We start from the raw sequence: 19,555 nt of genomic DNA, 5'->3' as shown, positions 1-19,555 counted from the left end.
CCTAGGGTGACAACACTTTAACAGCACAACAGAAACCTCCCTCTCTCCTCTTCTCCATAATACATGCAGCAAAGCAGAAATCATGGGAAGTTATCAGCTTATTTTTTTCCTGGATATTACAAAAGGCTTTCAGTGGTATGTTTAACATATCAAAAGGGACCAAATAGGAGAAGGTAATTATTAGGATTTACACACACTTTAAGCACGGACAGTTATTGTAGTTTTGAATCTACTTTGCTTCTGGTGGTTGATCTACACATTTTTACATTTAACACAAAAACAACAAAAAAAGAACGTTTTTTTTTGTTTTTTTTTACGGTCTTGCAAAAATTACTTTAAACTAAACTCTGCAAATCAAACTCAAGTATGTGCTCACTGAAAATGTATTTCCCTTTCTCATTCCATGCATGGCACTGAGTATTTGGGAGTGACTGGTGCTTTATGTGCTGTCTGTAGGGTGGAATCCTACATAACGTAATAGGGACTTAGTGACAGGTTTCCTGTTATACATACAGCCTAACATTTTCTAATGTATGCCAAAACTCTTCAGATCCTGCACTTAGACTGAAGAGAAAACTTAGGCTGAGGGATAAAGAAAATGGTCTGCTGTCTGAGCTGCCCACACAGACATAGTTTAGTTATACTTAATGAACCTGCTCCTATCCACAACTTATATATTATACTTAAGCTATTTTCATAGTTATCTGGTAAATGGTCTAAAATATATCTGGAAGAAGTGTGTCAACCATGGAAACAGCTGACACCTGGTTGCTTTGGGCAATACCTTGAATTGGTTTTTACTCTGGCATTGTGATTAACAGAATGATGTTTGGGATCTGCTGTATACATTAGCATAATGTGAGACTGTTATATATTCGTATATACACATACTATATAAATATATCTAAACATTTCTTTAAATCTTTGCTTTGGTCCTTCCCAGCTTATTTTTAGCAAGATGTGAAAAATGTGCAAAGAATAACCAGATGGGAGATTTGCTTCTGCAGTACCATTCACCTCTCACCGAGTTACAATGTGTTTCATAATGGAAATGAAGATCTCAGTTTACAAGTTACTAACCCTGTTTAAGTGTAAAACAGCTACTTAAAGGTTAACAAAGTGAAAAAGGTATTACTTAGAGCTCCAGACACATTCCATCTTCTATCTTTATGTGTATCTTTCTGTGTACATATCATTTATCACTGTTGAATAGTATGCACTTTTCTTGGCCATCATTTATATGGCATTGTTAATTTAACGTCTGCTAACAAGTAACATCCCCCTTAAGTTCCTTCAGATAAACATTTTCTTTACTTTTGTTCTAAAAAAAAATTAAATTTAACTCAATTACGGTATTCATTGAACGCTCTTACAGGCTTAACCGAAAAATAAAAATTTGCATAACTCCAACATTTTCTTATATGAAACGACCCATGTACCACAGGCTGCCTCTCACTAGCTCTAGGGTCAAACAAAATATTTAATTCCTTTGATTTTGATCATTTAAAATAGCTGCAATGAAGCGACCCTGTTGCTATGTAAGTATAAAGGAGCACAAGTTGAGCCCGCAAAGCATTAACCTTCTCACTGTCTGCACCACCAAACAGCACTAGATTTTAAAAATAAATTTTCTGGGAAAAAAACCCTGTTACCCTGCTGAGCTCAATGGTTCCTTCTGTTGGCTAATGTGAGTATAGGACAGTGATGGCGAACCTTGGCACCCCAGATGTTTTGGAACTACATTTCCCATGATGCTCCACTACACTACAGATTGCCTGAGCATCATGGGAAATGTAGTTCCAAAACATCTGGGGTGCCAAGGTTCGCCATCACTGGTATAGGACATGGACAGTGGAAAAACCAAAGAGAGCAGTCATCTCCCAGAAACATGCTGGATGCTAAAGAGCCTTCAGTAAGTTTTTCACCTAAAGTCAGCTGAGTTTGGAGGCATTGAAGAGTTGCCTCAGGCAAGAATTTAGACTTTTCTTTGAAGGCTTAATTTGTGTATTGTAAGTTTACATAAGTCAGAGTAATTTTAATGCAGCAAATCTAAATGATCAAATGTCTAAATTATCAATTTTCTTTTTCAGTCAAAGAGCCTCTTGCACGGAAGGTCTGTAGTCATGAAAGCTTTTCTTTAACTCCAACCTTGTTATATTATGTCACCTACTGACTATTCCATTTCAGTTACTACAATTCCATGTCCTTGTCACTGTTGCCTGTCAATTTATCTGATTTTGCCATTCTTATTGTAAGCCTGATAGCAGATCCCGCAAAATGCCTTGGACATAGCTTTCCTTCTTGCAAATTGCAGTACATAGTCCAAGTATTTCTTCTATTTGCTATACAGACAACCGTCAAACCTGTAACAACTCACAGACATGCAAGGATATCATGTCTATGGAAGCCGCTGTAATGCAGCCTGAAATGGGGCAGATTGGACCCAGTGAACCCATTTTCAAAATATGCAGGCTTCACCGCACACACAACTACAGGGAATTCATTCTGTTATCTCCATTCATTGCATAGAGAACAAAATGTTATGGTACTGGTCAGTATTTGTGTACTAATGGATTTTACATATGTCTGTTAAAGTTCTAAGTTTACTGGCTGTTCTAGTACGTCTATAAAGGTTTTCAGTTATCCGGGTCATAAGACAGCCAGTGGTAGCAAATCAAACACAATAGGATTTGTTTCACTACTCAACCAACCTGATGGAGATTGCACTACCCATAAATGTTTAGATGTCAGGGAACTGTCTTCCCATCAGATGAATGGAAAAAAAAAAAACACTTGGATGAGGAGCAAAACATTTTTAAGAATAATAAGAAAAGCAGTTAAGTTTGTTTTATTACCTCTGTATATCCTATTCTATCATGTATAAATTATCACATGCAGTTTCTATACTATGCCTGAAGAACAGACCTGAACAGTCTCAAAACTTTGCAGTTTTCAGCTATTCAATTAAAGTGTAATGAAACACAAAAATAAAAATGTTTAAATATTGCAGCTTACCAGTACCTGGATGTATCGGATGCAGACATTTTTTTTTTTTTTTTGGCTAATTTCCCCCTTTTTTTTTACCTTTTAATCCTGTGAATAAAACACATCCTGTCTCTTCATGACTACACTTTTTTCTCTACTGTATCTATGGGGCAGCCATGGTTGTGTCACTGTAAATTGATGGGACTAGCAGTTTACACAATAAGCCTGAAAAAGTCAGCACATCTAAGGTTTCAGGATATTACTTCAGGATATTACTTTTTTTTTTTTGGGGGGGGGGGGGGGGTAAATAACTTTAATGATACAATTTACCAAAAAAATAATTGTTTGAATTATATAGAGAATTAATCTTTGTTAAGCACTGTCCTTATCACATTCATGGTAATGATCTCTTTGGTTAATTTTGCAATAGAATGGTTATAAAAAAAATAATTAAGGTAAAGGAAAACTTTTGTATAACTCCCTAGTTGTCCTGATCACCAATGTCACTGAATTTTAACTCAGGTTGTAACCCTCCTTTACACTATTTAAAAAAAAATGTTAACTATAAATGGAAGTATAAATTTAAAAATGTACTGGGTTACATTAACACAGTTTATTAAGATGATGAAATACAGCACCAAGAAATCTGTCTTTATAGATATCACCCATTATGATGATAGGGCTGACTTTTAAGCCAGTGATTTGCAGTTATAATTAAATATATGTGCAGATGTATAAAACCGAAAATAAAGGACCTTGGTCCATTAGATCAATGTTTCTCAAGTGCAGTCCTCAAGGCGCCCCAACAGGTCATGTTTTCAGGCTTTCCATTATTTTGCAAAGGTAATTTGATCAGTTTCACCGCCTTAGTAATTACCACAGCTATTTCATCTGAGGAAAATCCTGAAAACATGACCTGTTTGGGCGCCTTGAGGACTGGAGTTAAGAAACACTGCATTCAATGACAGTTTTAGGGCTATATTTCTATGTGTTGGTCCTTTGTTTTTGTGTTTCCATAAATAATAACATGAATAATGTATTTTATTAATTTCACACCTGCCTGTGACCACATTTTTAAGGTCACCAGATCCTTTTTTTGGGTATATGTTGGTAGGTTAATTCACTGTTTGAACTCTGATATCTCTGAGAACTGACTGGCACCTGCATTTCTAATTTCAGAGTAATTATGTGGGACTCCCTGTAGGGTTTGTCACTTATTTTAAACTGCTAATGTTCCAGCAGGTGGAATGAGGTTTCATTGTATTGGGGGTTAGGTACAGGAGATCGATCATTTCTGCCAAAAAGCAGGTAGATACTTCTGTCTCAGGTGTATACCTGAAGTATCTGTTTTCTGTAGACTGGCTTTAAACTACCTAAAAGCCCAAGCAATTGAAACTGAGCATATAATAACAAATGCAAAGGCAGAAGTTACTTTTAGTAAAAGCTACAAGTCAATATGATCAATAGATCTGGAGCTACAGACAGTTGTAATTATATGCCATGCTAGCTTTTTTATTATGCAAAGGTTTGAACCTACCGCCTTCTTGTTCCCAAGTTGTTCTATAGGTCACTTACTGTGATGATTGGTGTCACTGACCAATAGGGGAACATGGTGGAAGTGATGGTGGTGGTGGTGGTAGTGGTGGGGGGAGGATATAGAAGGTCAACTCTTGCTTGCATCACAAGTGAAGCTTTGAATATATGTACAGCTTCTTTTATCAGTAGATCTACTGGTTGTTGGTTATGCTGTTTTTAACAAAAGTAACCTTTGCTTATTTTTTTTTAATCAAATGCTTATTTTGAGTTTACCAGTTTACCAAAAGGGGAACTTTAAAGTGAAACAGTCAGACTTCTTAATCATTTAAAACAAAAAGTCTTGCCTTGGAGCAGACACCATGTGTAGACGTAGGCCCATCTGTCATCCCACAAATCCAATGAGAGCTCCCCAGTAGCCAATAAAGGTGCTCTTACTGAGTAGTGGACTGTAATTTTCAGAGAGGTTTTTTTCCAGGGGTGTTATTTGTCTCAATTGTCAGAGAAGTTGTGCCTCTAATAAGAGAGTGGGCTTGAGATCTTACAGGGTCACAAAAGAAGGGTTTTCAGCTTAAAGAAGGCAATAGAAGACACCAGTTCTAAGAAAGGACTTTAATTTTGTTTTAAAGTTCAATTTCAGGAAAATCAAAAAAAATCCACTGCAAGGGTTAAAATGCTTGGTATGTCTAGGTGACAGTTGAAGAGCCTGTCACTTACCTTGCACACCACTTTGGCTGGTGCTAGAATTTTCCTTCCTCTGCCTGAAGCTCTATTCTGTGGGTGCATCCAGGGCCAGGACAAGGGGTGGGCAGAAGGAGTGGCTGCCCTGGACACTGTGGTATCATGTATGGTGGGGGGGCACCACAAGACGATTGGGGGGGGAGAGGATTTGTGTTGAAAGGTGGACTATGGGGGGCTGCATGGGGGTAAATATTGTTCTAGGAGGGAAAATTAGGGGGAGGGGTGCTAAGAGTGGTGATTTAGGGGGATTTGTGTTGGTAGGGGGATTGGGGATAGAAGATTTGTGCTAGGTGGGGGGTTTTGGGGGGGATTTGTGCTGGGAGGGGGGATTTAAGTGGGGGGAGATATGTACTGGGAGGGAACATTTTAGGAGTAGAGGAATTGTGCTAGGAGTGGTGGATTTTTTTTTGGAGGGGGGCATTTGAGCTTGAGTTGGCAGATGGGGGGTGGCAAAAATTTGTGCTGAGATGGGGGATTTCAGCAGGGGGGGTGGATTTGTACTGGGAGGAGGGGAAATGTAACCTTAGGGGGTAAGCATGCAGATTAGTGCTCAATGTTTTTGTGTGGAGATTTTTGCTGATACATAATGCATCTTGGGGAGGGCAATTTGGCGATAGATGACCTTGTCTCGGCACTGGGTGGAACCTCCACATCATCGTGTACACTACAGAAACATTAGCCCTGTATTGTACACTGAGGAGGCTGGAGTGCAACCAGAGCTGGTTGCAGCGTACAGAAAAGACTTCTGGGGGCCATTTATAGTGCTGGAGGGGCCATGCTGGAGCCAGTGGTATGGTAAGTATTTACTCCTTAATCCTCTAACCCTAGACTAAACAACCATTTACCCTTGTAGTGTAAGGGACCCCACTGCAAGGATGGATTTTTTTATTTTCCTGGAATTGGGCTTTAAATAATCAGGTTGACAGATCCTTTAAAGTGCAAATCTCACCTCTTCTATAACTTGACCTCAAAGTATTTGCTTATTCACTATTCACTATGCTACAGAATAGCAACTCACAGCTATTTTAGTGATGCTAATAGTTCCTGGTGGTTTGAACAGCTGACAATTGTTCCATCTTAAAAAATGCTTTGCCTAATGGTATGCAAATAAGAAGCACACTATAAATGCACAATAATGGTAAATGCTGGGTACTGGTAAACTGTACAGGAGTACACGAATACACATATTGACCTGCCTGTTTAGCATAAAAAAACAGACAAGCCTTAGCCACAACGTATACACATGTCAATCTGTCAGGCTACAAAACTGAGAAAATTCAGATGACCGTAGAACAGCTGAGCCTTATTTTTTCTGCTGGTTAAAAAAAGAGGGAAAATGGAAAAAAGATACAACTATATTTCAACAGAGGAAACAGAACCAAACCATAAAGCTTGATTCCAATCAAATGGTAACATAAAATGCCATTCTTGTGTTACCTTTAGTGCTTATGTTCATATAATATCACTTATGTTCTCTCCATAAAAAAGAAAAAAAAAATCTAACTAAAGTAGCACCCTGGGGCATTTTAAAGATATAGATTTTTACACATGGTGTACTAATATATATTTGTTCCATTTTTATAAAAGGCTATCTGATTTCCCATAAAATGTAGAAAAGCAATAAAAAAGAAAGCATTGGACTAAACAATTCCAAAGTAAATGTTTGCTTAAAAATATATATGTATATATATATATTTATATATATATATAATGTATAAAAAAGGGCTGTACATTGGTTTTGGTTGACTGGGTTAAATTAATAAAAGTACAGTGCATGCTCAGACCTGACCTGGGGTTTGGAAATTTCTATACCAGTTTACACATAAAATAGGTTTTGCAACAGTTCTTTTTTGGTTAAAATATTTCTAACAGCAGTATGCAGTCATAGTATTACAGGCAGCATTATTATATTTATTTGGTACCAAACAGCAATGCAAATCAGTGCTTTTCCCATTAGACTGGGAAGTCTGTATTTGATGTTGTTATGATTACATTGAGTCCAGAGACACTATAACACAAAAATAATGTAATAATGCTGACTGCACCTGTTTGTTACATTGTCCATGATAGTTATCAACTTATGATGTGGTGGAGTTTGTATATGGCAAGATGTGCACTCATAAAGCAAGGAAAATGTCTTTCCTTTCCCTTCCTAGACAATGGTAAATGATGTCTGAAATTAAAAACAGAGCAGCCAATAAACTTCTTATAGTCATTTTTACAAATGAGGTTGAAATATCAAATGAAGAAGCTCACTGGTCGCTTTTGGACAAGAGTGATTTTTTCAGACATTTTGAAAAAGGAAATCTAATGAGCTGCCCCTAGCACTGCCTATATATTGTACAAAGGAAGTAGTGAGTTTCACTTGTGTCTCTGCATAAATAACTGACTACTAGACAAGGATGGAGGAAGACAAGTATAGGTGTTTTGTGTAGCAGCAGTAGATGAGGGGAAGCTATATATCTGTTGAAGCTTCAGGGGACAGTTAAAAACAATCACTTTTATCCTACTTCAAATAATGAGAAAGTTAAGAATTAAAAAGTTCTGGGACTTTAATGGGTTTCTTCATCAATATTTCATCTTGCTTCAAGGTAAAGCTACTCTTAAATAGCTACAGTGCTTTTTTTTTTTTTACAATTTTTTGAGATAGCCATATGCTATTTAATTGGGTAGGAGTGAGTTTATGACAACAACAGCTTCAAGAGGCAACTTAGCTGGAAGCATGAAAAGTCAGATCAGAGGTCCAAAACAGTAAATGGCAAAGAAGTGTGATGTGCCAGCCTTGAAACACAACATTCAGGAAAATTAGTTAATAATAATGTTTAGTGCGTTAATAAAACGGTATAAATTAAGTATTGCTTGCTTAAATGCATGCTTATATAAATCATATATTGCATCAATTGTTTAGACCGGTGGATACTGAGCACCTAAAAAAAGTTGTTGCAAACAAGATATCTAATTATGGGCAATGCGTATGGACCACTGAGTTTGATGGAGAAACCCTTTAAATTGGCACTTGACAGCCAACTGATTTAGGTACTGTTTGTAGAGATTAATACACAACATAGTAGCTGTAGTGAGATTAACAAATATTTTTTTTTATAATACACTAGTTTCACAATCAACTGTCAAGAGATGCCGTCTGATTAGAAACTATGGCATTAGACCTTACTATATATTTATATATTTATAACAGTTCTTGGAACAGTTGTAATATAACGTGTGTATTATAAAACTGCTTTGTCAATTTTGAATGGCAAAAATAAATACACTGGAAATGTAACAGGTAGTTATGTAACAATTTTGTCAATGCATTACATTTAATGTCCAGGTGCAAGCACCTAAATCTGGTCTTTGAGCAAAAATGGCTGTCACCCTATGTTCATAAAAAAGAAAAAAGAAAAAACAAGATTCAGGCCACTTTGAAGACTGACGAAAAAAGAAAGCAAATTTGAAATGTTACTATGTACATAAATGCTTCAGTTCTCAAAGTAACACAATGTACCAGAATACCGAGAAAGCGTCACACGTTTCCCAAAAATGCTAGCATAGTAATTGCATAAATCCCTTTTCTTATAAGAAAAAAAAAAAAAAAACACATTTTGAATGGATACTATAAAAAAAGAAAGGCAAGGTCTTTCAATGACTGAAGAGACTTCCAGGATTGAAATAAAGTTGAGAAAATGTTCGTAAAAATGGAAGATCTGATTTAATACCAAACTCCCGAAGGCAGTTTTTGAACCCATTGTTTCAGAGAATTGGGTTTAGGTCTGTTCTGTGGTTGGCAAGAGGATTGAGAGAGGAACTCCCAACCACGTCACTGATGGAAGAGGAAGTTGTAATGGTGTTATGTTGAATGACTTGCTGCTGGGAGCAGGCTGAAACCGGACTCTCAGGAGGGCTGTTTTCAGGACCTGAGGATGACATTAGCACCACGTTTTATAGTAGATCAGCTTAAAATATCTAATACAACAATAATGTATTCTCATTTCACACAGAGACGCTTACATTTTGTCAACTATCAAACATACTAGAATCATCTTAACTTCCTGTTTTGCTACTGCAGAGGATAATGGAGACAGCATGCTTGACCTTTAAGTTTTTTCGATTGAATCTGGGGCATTCCCAGGCTACTTGGGAAGTAAACTCCCTGGAGCATCTTTTGGGGTGACCTTTGAGCTCATGTGCATCTTGATATACCTGGAACATCTCTAATTAGAGATCCATTGGATCTGTTCAATGAATCTTATCTTGCTATAGACCATTATCAGCTGTCCCATTTTCAAGTTCCACTTACAGAACAGGTACCAGCTCAAAATGCCAAATAGAAGGACTGCATGGCTAGGTAAAGACTATAGACTCCCAAAGATGTAATCAGCTGCCTATATGAAAGCACACACATGGCTTGTTCTCCTAAGTGAATTGTTTGCTTAGTTCAAGACCGATTTATTGTATATTTGTTCGTAACAATCCATGGGGTTGATTTACTAAAAGCAAATATGCTGCTCACTTTGCAAGAGAATTTTCACTTTGCTGGGGAATTTTGCCTTAGCTAGATGAATGTGGTAAAAAATTCATGTTGCAAACAATACGCAATATTGTGCAAGAAAAATTAAAACACACTGTATTTTTGCTTGCACATGATTGGATATGCAGACTGTTGGTGCCATATAAATCCTGTATAATACTTTTAATAATAATGAAGGTCAGCAGAGCTTAACCTCATTTACTACACCAAGAGATATGCAAAGTGAAAAGCCTATTTGCCTTTGGCAAAACAACCCCTCTGTGTCTTTTAACTTTACAGGATCTTTTTACAAATGTTTACAATAGCAGAAATGATGACCTGAGCTGTTCTAGAGACACTGGAACAGAATTACCAGATTTCAAATTAGCAGCCTGAAGTCTTATCCTACATGGAGATGAGACGTATATATTTACCCAGTAGTTTATTAATTCCTGCTCTTTCACAAAGTGTTTTTAAGACACAAGTGGGCTCTCTTAGCAGGCTGTCTTTTAATACCTAAAGAATTAATTGTAAAAGAAGATTTTCTATGCAAGGATTCTCTTTTCTTTTTGTGACCTCTGGTTCATTTTAATGATGGGGCTTTTTCCTAGGCAATCTAAGAAAATTCCCTTTTAATAAAGCCATCCTAATGGCTCAATAAGAGTGGCGCAAATATAAGCATTGATCTCTACTGGTCTTATGTTGCAAAATACAAGACCAAGTGACAGAAATGTGGGCTCTCTCTTTGCTGCTTTCTGCTACCTCCATTTATTCACTTAGCATTTCCTGTGACGAAGAAAGAGTGGTTCCCTTTTATTCTAATATTTCATTAGCAAAATACAGCTTTAGAATGATTATTTTGTCAGCAAATGTACTAATGGCATGTGAAAACTGGAAGAAAGACAGCATTAAAAATACTTAAAGGGTATGCTACCCTTCCTGGAGACTAAATACGAGCTTCTATTGAAGACCTCTATATCTGTGAGAATGTCAAATTTGACCATTGTAGTACTGTACTTCTCTGTACTCCTTTTCTTTGTAATTTTCAATAAAAAAAAGTATATTTGAAAGAAAAATACTTAAAAATATAATACCTGTATACAGTGCAGAGACAAGGCCAATTGGTGCCCAGGGCGAAAATTGCAAACTGTGCCCCCCCCCCCCTGTTTTTAAGAAAGAATCAATGTCGTTTCAAAACAAGAATATACTTAAAACAATAAAAATTCAATTAGGATTAATGTGATAGAAACAGAGTTCACTCACACTTTGTAAAATGCAGCATGAGGGGGTTAATGAATTGCCACTGGTTTCTGATAAATTAGTGACCAGTACCAATTAATTAACCCCTTTGTGCTCCATTAGTGGCACCAGTGTAACACTGACACTGGTGCCATTTATGCAGCACAAAGGGGTTCATTTGCTGGCACTGGTCTGATGGGCATATTTTATTTTAAGAGCAACACTGATGGGCATATTTTGTTGTGCCCATCAGAGTGCTCCTTAACATAAAATATGCCCATCAGTGTGATCCTTAACATAAAATAAGCTTGCATGCTGATGGGCACATTTTAATAATAAGGGACACTCCTATGGGCACAACAAAATTTGCCCCTTTACATAAAATGTGCCCATCAGTGTTGCTCTTTTAATAAAAAATGGCCATCAGAGTGCCCCTTAAGATAAAATATGCCCATCAGAGTGCCCTTTACATAAAATGTGCCCATCAGAATGCTACTTATTTTATGTTAAGGGTCAGGCTGATGGGCATATTTTATGTTAAGGGGCACTCTGATGGGCATAACAAAATGTGCCCATCTGTGTGCCCCTTAGCATAAAATGTGCCCATTAGTGTTGCTCTTAAAATCAAATATGCCCATCAGAGCAAATAAGTAGCATGCTGATGGGCACATTTTATGTTAAGGGACACTCTGTTGGGCACATTTTATGTTAAGGGGCCATCAGTGTGCCCTTTAACAAAATATGGCCATCAGAGTGCCCCTTAACAATATATGCCCATCAGTGTGCAGCTTAGGAAACATGTGTCCCACATACCTTGAGCTCAGGAGCAGTCAAGCTTCAGTGGGGCAGAAAGCTGCGAGATATATCTCGCAAGTGAGAGTCAGGACAGGAGCCAGGAGCTGGGAGCCGCGAGTAGCAGGGGGATGGGGCGGAGCACGCACGTGATGTCACACACGGCCGGGCACTCTTGTGACAGAAAACCGGGATCCGCGAGTAGCAGGGGGCGGGGCGGAGCATGCACGTGATGTCTCACCCGGCCAGGCGCTCTTGTGACAGAAGACTGGGAGTGTGAGCCGCGGTCAGGAGGCGGGGCGCACACACGCCACATCACTGGTTGCTGGAAAACCCGCAGTCCCAACAAGCCAGTGACTGCTACTACACTGGCGGCCTGGCGGTCCGGGCAAGAGCGTCGCTCGGTCCACGCACGGACTGCCATTTAATGACTGCTGTGCCTGTTTTAGAAGGACACTTCACTGCGCCCCCCACCCCCAATAACTTGAACCACCCAGGGCATCCGTCCCTTTTGCCCCCCCCCCCTTGTACTGGCTCTGCCTGTATAACTAAACGCAAACTGTCTAACATAAAAGGCCGTTAAAAAGTGCTATTAAAGTGTATCTAAAGAAAAAAAATATTTAGTTTTGTATAGAGTAGGAAAGTGTTATTAAACCTTTTTTGTGCCCCCACTGAGGAGATTCACCCTCTCTTATTGTCCTGATGACCATTGTCCCTGAGAATGACAATAAGGGAAAAACAAATCACACGTTTTTAAGATGTTCTCTTTTGAACAGGGATAAAGGAGATTGTAACACCTGTTGTGGTGAAAACTGTCTAAGAGATTATTTACTATTTATAGGCACCTTTCCCTCTATTAAAAAATAAATAATATATATGTGAATTTGAGATATATATCCAAAATATTTTAAATGCTTCTGTTAATGTCACCATTAATTTGCAAATACATTTTTTCTTTACGTTTATCTGTCTTTGTGATCTGATTTACAGAGTACTCCTAAAATAAATTTTGCTACTGAGGTTAACAAAGACATCATGCTGGCAGGGAAAATGCATGGGGGATTATGTAAGAGACCTGTAAAAGCTGCATCAGCTTTTCTTTCTTTTTCTTTTTTGCTCTTTATGCTAGGAGGTGTTACATGATGTATAATAACCTACACACTGCACTACACAAGCTACAATAACCCCCCTCACCTACTTATTATATCCAGTGTACGCATTATGATTGAACACTGTCAGAGAAATTAGACGTGTTTGATTTTTATAATTATATATTGTAACTTCTTGTAATTTTATACAGTGCAGAAGACAGTCTTTCTTTTATATGATTCCTGACAGAAGCTGATAAAACATTGTAGCACACAATACAAAATCAATATCTATCTATCTATGTATCTATGTATCTATCTATCTATCTATCTATCTATCTATCTATCTATCTATCTATCTATCTATCTATCTATCTATCTATCTATCTATTTATCCTTCATCTATCCACCCATCCTAAAAGGATATGTTGTACAATAACTGAAAAATGACAAAAGGCATTTAACACTTTATACTTAAAGTGGCTTCAATTACACAGGTGTTGAGGTCTGTACAGCACGAATGAGCTCTTTGCATACAATGTGCATTTTGGGCCTTGCACACACCCCTGCACGCCTGTCAAATTGAGACATGTGGCCGTGTCCATACAGCCACTGCCTACCCATTCAGTAACAATGGCTGCCTGTACACAGCTCTAGGTGGTTCCAGCCACATAAACAAACAGCTCATTTGCTCTTCCTCAGTACATGTGTGAATGAAGCTTTCAGTCAAAACTTTTTGTTTACTTTTTGCATAATGTAGGGAATGTCTAAACCTCTCTACTTGTTTTGCTTTCTGGGGGATTGGGAGATTTATCTTCACTTTCTTTTCCATAGACAAAACAAGAGCAGTTGTGTTTAGCAATTGTCACTGCAAAACATGTCCCCTCTGAAAGATTTCCCCTCTATTCCTGTTCTGAGGACAACAAAAAAATCTGAGTTTTTACTCACTTGTACTCCCAGAGACAATGGATGTCAGGACAAGTAGTGAGGGTAAATCTTCCAGCAGGGACACAGACAGCAATAAAGCATAATACACAACAATGTGACCTATCTCATCTGAGGACAGAAATATTTTGGTCTGGACCCACAAGGGAAATAATGTTGCCTCCTGTTTTAAAAGGCAATAAAACCTTGACAGGGTTGCCATCCCTATGGAGGACATGGAGGAGGTTATGTTAAATGTACAGTCTGGTATGGTGGACCATCAATAATTCTTGTATGAAGGCTGTAATTCTGAAATGGAACAACTTTAAAATTAGCAGCATGTGTACCAAAATCCTCAGCATCCTACCGAGAATCAGGAGTGCATTTTTTTAAACAGCTGAAAACCCCTTTAACTTGAATATTCAGTGACAATTCTTATGCCATATGAGTAAAATAACAGAAAAGTGATACAAATGTTGTTCTAAATCTGCTATATTAGTTCTATCACCAGCAATCTTGCTTTCTGTCTGCCATCACATTTTGCAGCTGATTGAGCTGTTAGTTTTCTATACCCACTGCATTTCAGATTTGTTACTCCTGGGCTGCAATATTTGTACCTACATGGTTACATATGCCTCATGATTTGCATGTAGTGAAATGTTAATTATTTGGAGAAAGGAAAGTGAGCCATTTACTCCCCACACACAGAAGTTCTGGGGAGTTCTCTTTACTCCAAGCAGCTGCACAGAGCAACAGGGGAATAAAACGTAGGTACGGGCTGCTGGTGGTGGTGGAGGTGGGTGGGCATTAGGTAAATATGTTGTATTGCCCTAATTAGGCAAAACACAGATTCACTTAAAATTTACAAAAAAAAGAAAGTTTGAACTAAAAAACATATCCTCCCAGGTAATTCTCCTCTTTATAGTACAGCCTGTGATATCTTACTACAAAGCCAGGCCTTTGTACAATAGATACTAAAACAAGAAGACCAATGACTTGAAAATGAATTGCTATATCTTTAAATGAAACTCAACTTACCATGAACTGGGCAGCTTTTGAGTAGAGGTACTCATCCTGCATAAAATGGAAAATTCATTTTAAATGCTTTAAGCAGCTCTCCTGCACTGTGATTTTGGCTTAAAATAATGCTTGCAAGAAGTCCAAAGATGACATCATACAACCCAGGTTTAGAAAAAAGAAAATGTAATTGACTTTGTGCTATAAAGGTACTGTACTTTTGTATGTGCGAATGCATAGAAACCACACTGTATAAAGGAATAATAATGCAAAACTGCAGCTTAATAAAAACCTACTATGCCATCATGTAAAACACTTTTTAGGCTGAATATTGGAGACCTTTGGAATGCTGGAATGTTTAGTTCCTTGAACTTTTAAGACCTGTGTATTATGCATGAAGCACCAACAGTTAGCTGCAAGTAGGAATAGCCAGCCGACTTTTAAACATATTTGCAACTTTAGAATGTATTCCACAAAAGAAACATATCATAGGGGTTTAGTACTGTATAGAGTTTGCCAATGTTCATAAACATTGTTAAAACATCCATTAACAAGGTTGACTTGAAACTACAAACTTTTCTTCTGATCCTGGATGCTTGCATACATCACTGTTTTGGAACAACTAAAAAGCCACTCACCCTGACAAGTAGAGCACATCGTATCACTATCTCATGATCTGTTTGTCATGGACACAGACAAAATTTGTCATAATTGTATCTCAAGAAGGTTTGAATAGCATTCTTGATGTATCTGCAATGGACTAATCTTTGGTCATTTTATAAATATGGATCTGTGTCCTGTAGAACAGTGGTTTTGCATATTATGGGAATTTACATAATTCCAAGGCTTCCATCGCTAATTCGAATTATTTAAAGTATATCTAAATGCTAACTGGGTGACATTTAGTTTTGAATCATAAACAAATGCCATGTTTGTTTCATTTATTTTATCCTGTTTTGCAACTGCTGATCTCCTCCAGACCTTTTTCAGCATCTTCTGTTTAGATGCCTTCACCCTAGCCTAACTTGCACATCATTGCTCTGAACTATCCTGATTGTGACAACAGTGAACTATGTCCCAACCATATGCATCAAGACAGCCACCTGTAGTCCCCATTAGAGACACATGTGACAGAGTGACAATGTAGCAGCACAATTGGAAAATAGTTGTCATTCCACTTAATCAAACACCTTCGTGACAGGATGGCCAGATATTAATTTGGCAAGAGCTTTAGATTTAAAAAAGACTGATATAAACTTTTGAAATTACACAAACTTAGAGCATTTTTTTAGATTTTAATGATTATGTTAAGATCTGTGTTATTCCTTTATTTACACAGAAGTAAACATAAGCACTGCTTTAGTGTTAAAGTCTGTTCAAGGCTTTTATGATATATGGATAATATAGGGTTTACCTATTATACAAAGCCTTTCTTAAGCTGGACATAGATGGCTCGACGATGTATGGGCAGGCTGCATGTACCCAAGTTGATTGATTGATCTGTTATAGCTGCTAGCAATAATCACTGTGTTCTCCCGGCGGAGACAGTTTCCACATGCCCCCGCCAGGAGATCACAATGACTCCTCGGGAGGGATTACCCATCAACAATGACTGCGTTGATGGGGGAATCCAGTGATTTTCTTTCCTGCAACCACAGAATATTGCTCCGTCTGTGGCCTGCTTTACTAATGGGGTGCATTTATTGAAAGCCAGAAATAGGAAGGTCTAAGTCACATGGCAACTAGATTTTTCCCCTGACTTTCAAACAGCAATTTCTATATTTACTGTCAGACATGATGAGCCTTTAAGATCATTGGAACTGACTTTTCTCCTAGTTCAGAAGTCATCAGCTATACCATATGGATGGTTGGGGCCACACAGGAAATCTGTCCTTGCATGTGTAGAAGGCTATTAGGATTGCATTAACAGAAAGGATTGAAGTTATTATTATTTTTTTTAAGTTTGAGTCACATTATGCTATGTGGCATGTGTTTTACATAAAAATATGCCCAGTGGAGGTCTCCAAAGCATGTATGTAATCTATACTTCCATTAGAAGTCTGTACCCTATTATATACACATGAGAACTAAAGCATCTCTAAATGCACTGCAGAAATGAACAGGACTTTCCAAAAGTATAAACATTTTATACCTAGAAAACAGCATTTATAGACAACACTAAAAGGGAAAGTACAATGCTTTTTTTAAAAAAAAATATTTATTTAGTTTATGTACGGATGTATTTTATTATATTTTAATAATTTGTGTCTAATCTTTATTTTAAAAACACTTTATACAGTGTGTATTCATGGCACAGTTTGCAGAGGAGGGATTTTTAATGAATAACCCAGCACTGCATACATGCTTGCATGGCAGCCTTGGTAGAACAGATTTAGCAAAAAAAAAAAAAGGATCTTCTCAACTAATTAGACAGCACAGGTATAGAAAGGAACCCATACAAACTGGTGTTTTGATCTGGAGACTGACACTCGCAGGCCACAAGTAGAAAAAATTAAAAATATATGGGATATTTCTTATTAACCTGATTAATAAATAATAAAATTTGTATGTATTAGCACTGAATTATAAATAGATAAAGAATATATATATATATGTATATATATATATATATATATATATATATATATATATATATATCTATATAGATATAGATATATATATATAAAAAAATATATATATATATCTATATATATAGATATATATATATATCTATATATATATATCTATATATATAGATATATATATATATCTATATATATATATATATATATCTATATATATTGTACGTATAGCACTATACATTCCCTTTAAAGTACTCTTCGGAACTGTTAGTAACTGAGGAAATGTTTCAAAGAAGCGGACATAGAAAAACATATTTGTCCTCATGTGTATGATGGTAAATTCATACAAAACGTGATACAAGAAACAGAGGGAGCGCAATGTATGAGCAGTTAGACACCTGTTTATGATGTCATGCTTTGACATTCTTGCACAGGGAAGCAGGAAAGCAGATTAAAGAATTAGAAAATTAAGTTCTTAATAACTAACACAAATGTTCTACTTCATATAATTGTTTTAAGACAAAAGTCTTTATTTGATAAGTTAAAATGTAATGCACAGACCGTAGCACCTACAATTTTTTTTTTTTTTTCAATTTAATAGCAATTTATTGCAGTAAGACCACTGGAAGCTTTAAGCACACTTTTCATTGCTCTGTGCACTGCTTTATTAAATAAAGACCAAAGGCTTTTCATTGCTCCTAAAGATACGACTGACTTTTGTCAAATGCAATGCAAACAATATTATTTAATAGGAGCAAAGTTATAAATTATAATTTTGTTAAGCTCTCATCTTAAGAAGCATATGTATGGATAGACAAATAGAAAAAGGACCACTCATGGGTAAAGCAGAGCACAGACCTTTCTGCATGAAGCAACTTGTATGGCATCCACTAGGATTTGTAAGTTGGATAGTATTGGGGGGTAGTAGTATCATTAACTGCAGTCATAATTAATTTAGCTTTACTTATGGTGGGTATATGGACATATTTTCAATTAGCCAGGCAAAATTTGTAATAAAACATGAAAAAAATTACAATGCAATCACTATATCTAAGGACTGGTAAACTGTAATACATACATTTTTGTTGTATAAGTTTAGATACACTTTAACCTTTTTGCACAGATTGGTCAGGTCAGGGGAAAGGGCAGCCATATAGTTAAAATGTATAAGGGGGGTGGTTTGTATACATTTTTGTTTCTGTTAACCACTTGCTTACTGGGCACTCAATACCCTTCCTGTCCAGGCCAATTTTAAGCTTTCAATGCTGTCACACTTTGAATGACAATTGCGCGGTCATACAACACTGTACCCATATGAAATTTTTATCATTTTTTTCACACAAATAGAGCTTTCTTTTGGTGTTATTTAATCACTGCTGGGGTTTTTATTTTTTGCTAAAAAAACAAAAAAAGACCAAAATTTTGAAAAAAAAGACAGTTTTCATAGTTTGTTATAAAATTTTGCAAACAGGTAATTTTTCTCCTTCATTGATGAGTGCTAATTAGGCTGCGCTGATGGGCACTGATAGGCACTGACAACGCGGCACTGATGGGAACTGATAGGTAGCACTAATGGGCACTGATGAGGCTGCACTGATGTGGCACTGATAGGTGGCACTGATGGGCACAGATAGGCAGCACTGAAGGGCCCTGATTGGTGGCACTGATAGGTGGCACTGATGATGAGGCACTGATGGGGACTGATTGGCAGCACTGATGGGCATTGTTAACAACGGAGGTACTGTAGGCAACTTGAAATATATTATAGTTAGCTGTGATTGGTTGGCTAGAGCGTATGTTAGGTCTAGGGTTAATACATTCAGTACATGTAGTTTTAGGCTATGGATTCATTTTAGGTATATGTTAAAAGGTAAGAGTGAAAGCTATCAAATTAATTACCATGTGCTTAGCATGGTTAGTATGGCTTCCAGTTCTTTTTCAGTTTAAAATATATTAACCAGTAGGTGTGTTTTGTAAAATGTCTGACCAAAACTCTAGATATCCCTACATAAATAAATGGTCTCTTGTATTAATACTAAAATGCATGTTTTATGTATTTACTAATTCTGTTTAAATGTGGATCCTGGTTACATCATATAGACAAAATACAATAAATTACAATGAATGTCTATTCCCTCGTGGAATAT

The 19,555-nt window shown here is 37.0% G+C and overlaps 1 protein-coding gene across 3 annotated transcripts in view; it reads right to left on the bottom strand.

Moving 5' to 3' along the window:
• Window positions 1-2,014: 2,014 nt before the first annotated feature.
• The window catches only part of CREB5 (cAMP responsive element binding protein 5), a 620,787-nt gene continuing 603,246 nt past the window's right edge, over window positions 2,015-19,555 (bottom strand). For 2 of the 3 annotated variants that reach the window (XM_073630162.1, XM_073630164.1), the window contains one exon: window positions 2,015-9,173. In XM_073630162.1, the coding sequence (XP_073486263.1) occupies window positions 9,010-9,173 (164 nt within the window). In that variant the 3' untranslated portion in view covers window positions 2,015-9,009. Of the gene's footprint in view, window positions 9,174-14,847; window positions 14,884-19,555 lie in introns of all 3 variants that reach the window. The other variant, XM_073630163.1, reaches the window with a different exon arrangement.

Source organism: Aquarana catesbeiana, linkage group LG05, assembly GCF_042186555.1.
Source record: "Aquarana catesbeiana isolate 2022-GZ linkage group LG05, ASM4218655v1, whole genome shotgun sequence".
NCBI classification, from domain to species: domain Eukaryota; kingdom Metazoa; phylum Chordata; class Amphibia; order Anura; family Ranidae; genus Aquarana; species Aquarana catesbeiana.
The sequence above is the reverse complement of the archived record's forward strand: the minus strand, read 5'-3'. Positions and strand labels throughout refer to the sequence as shown.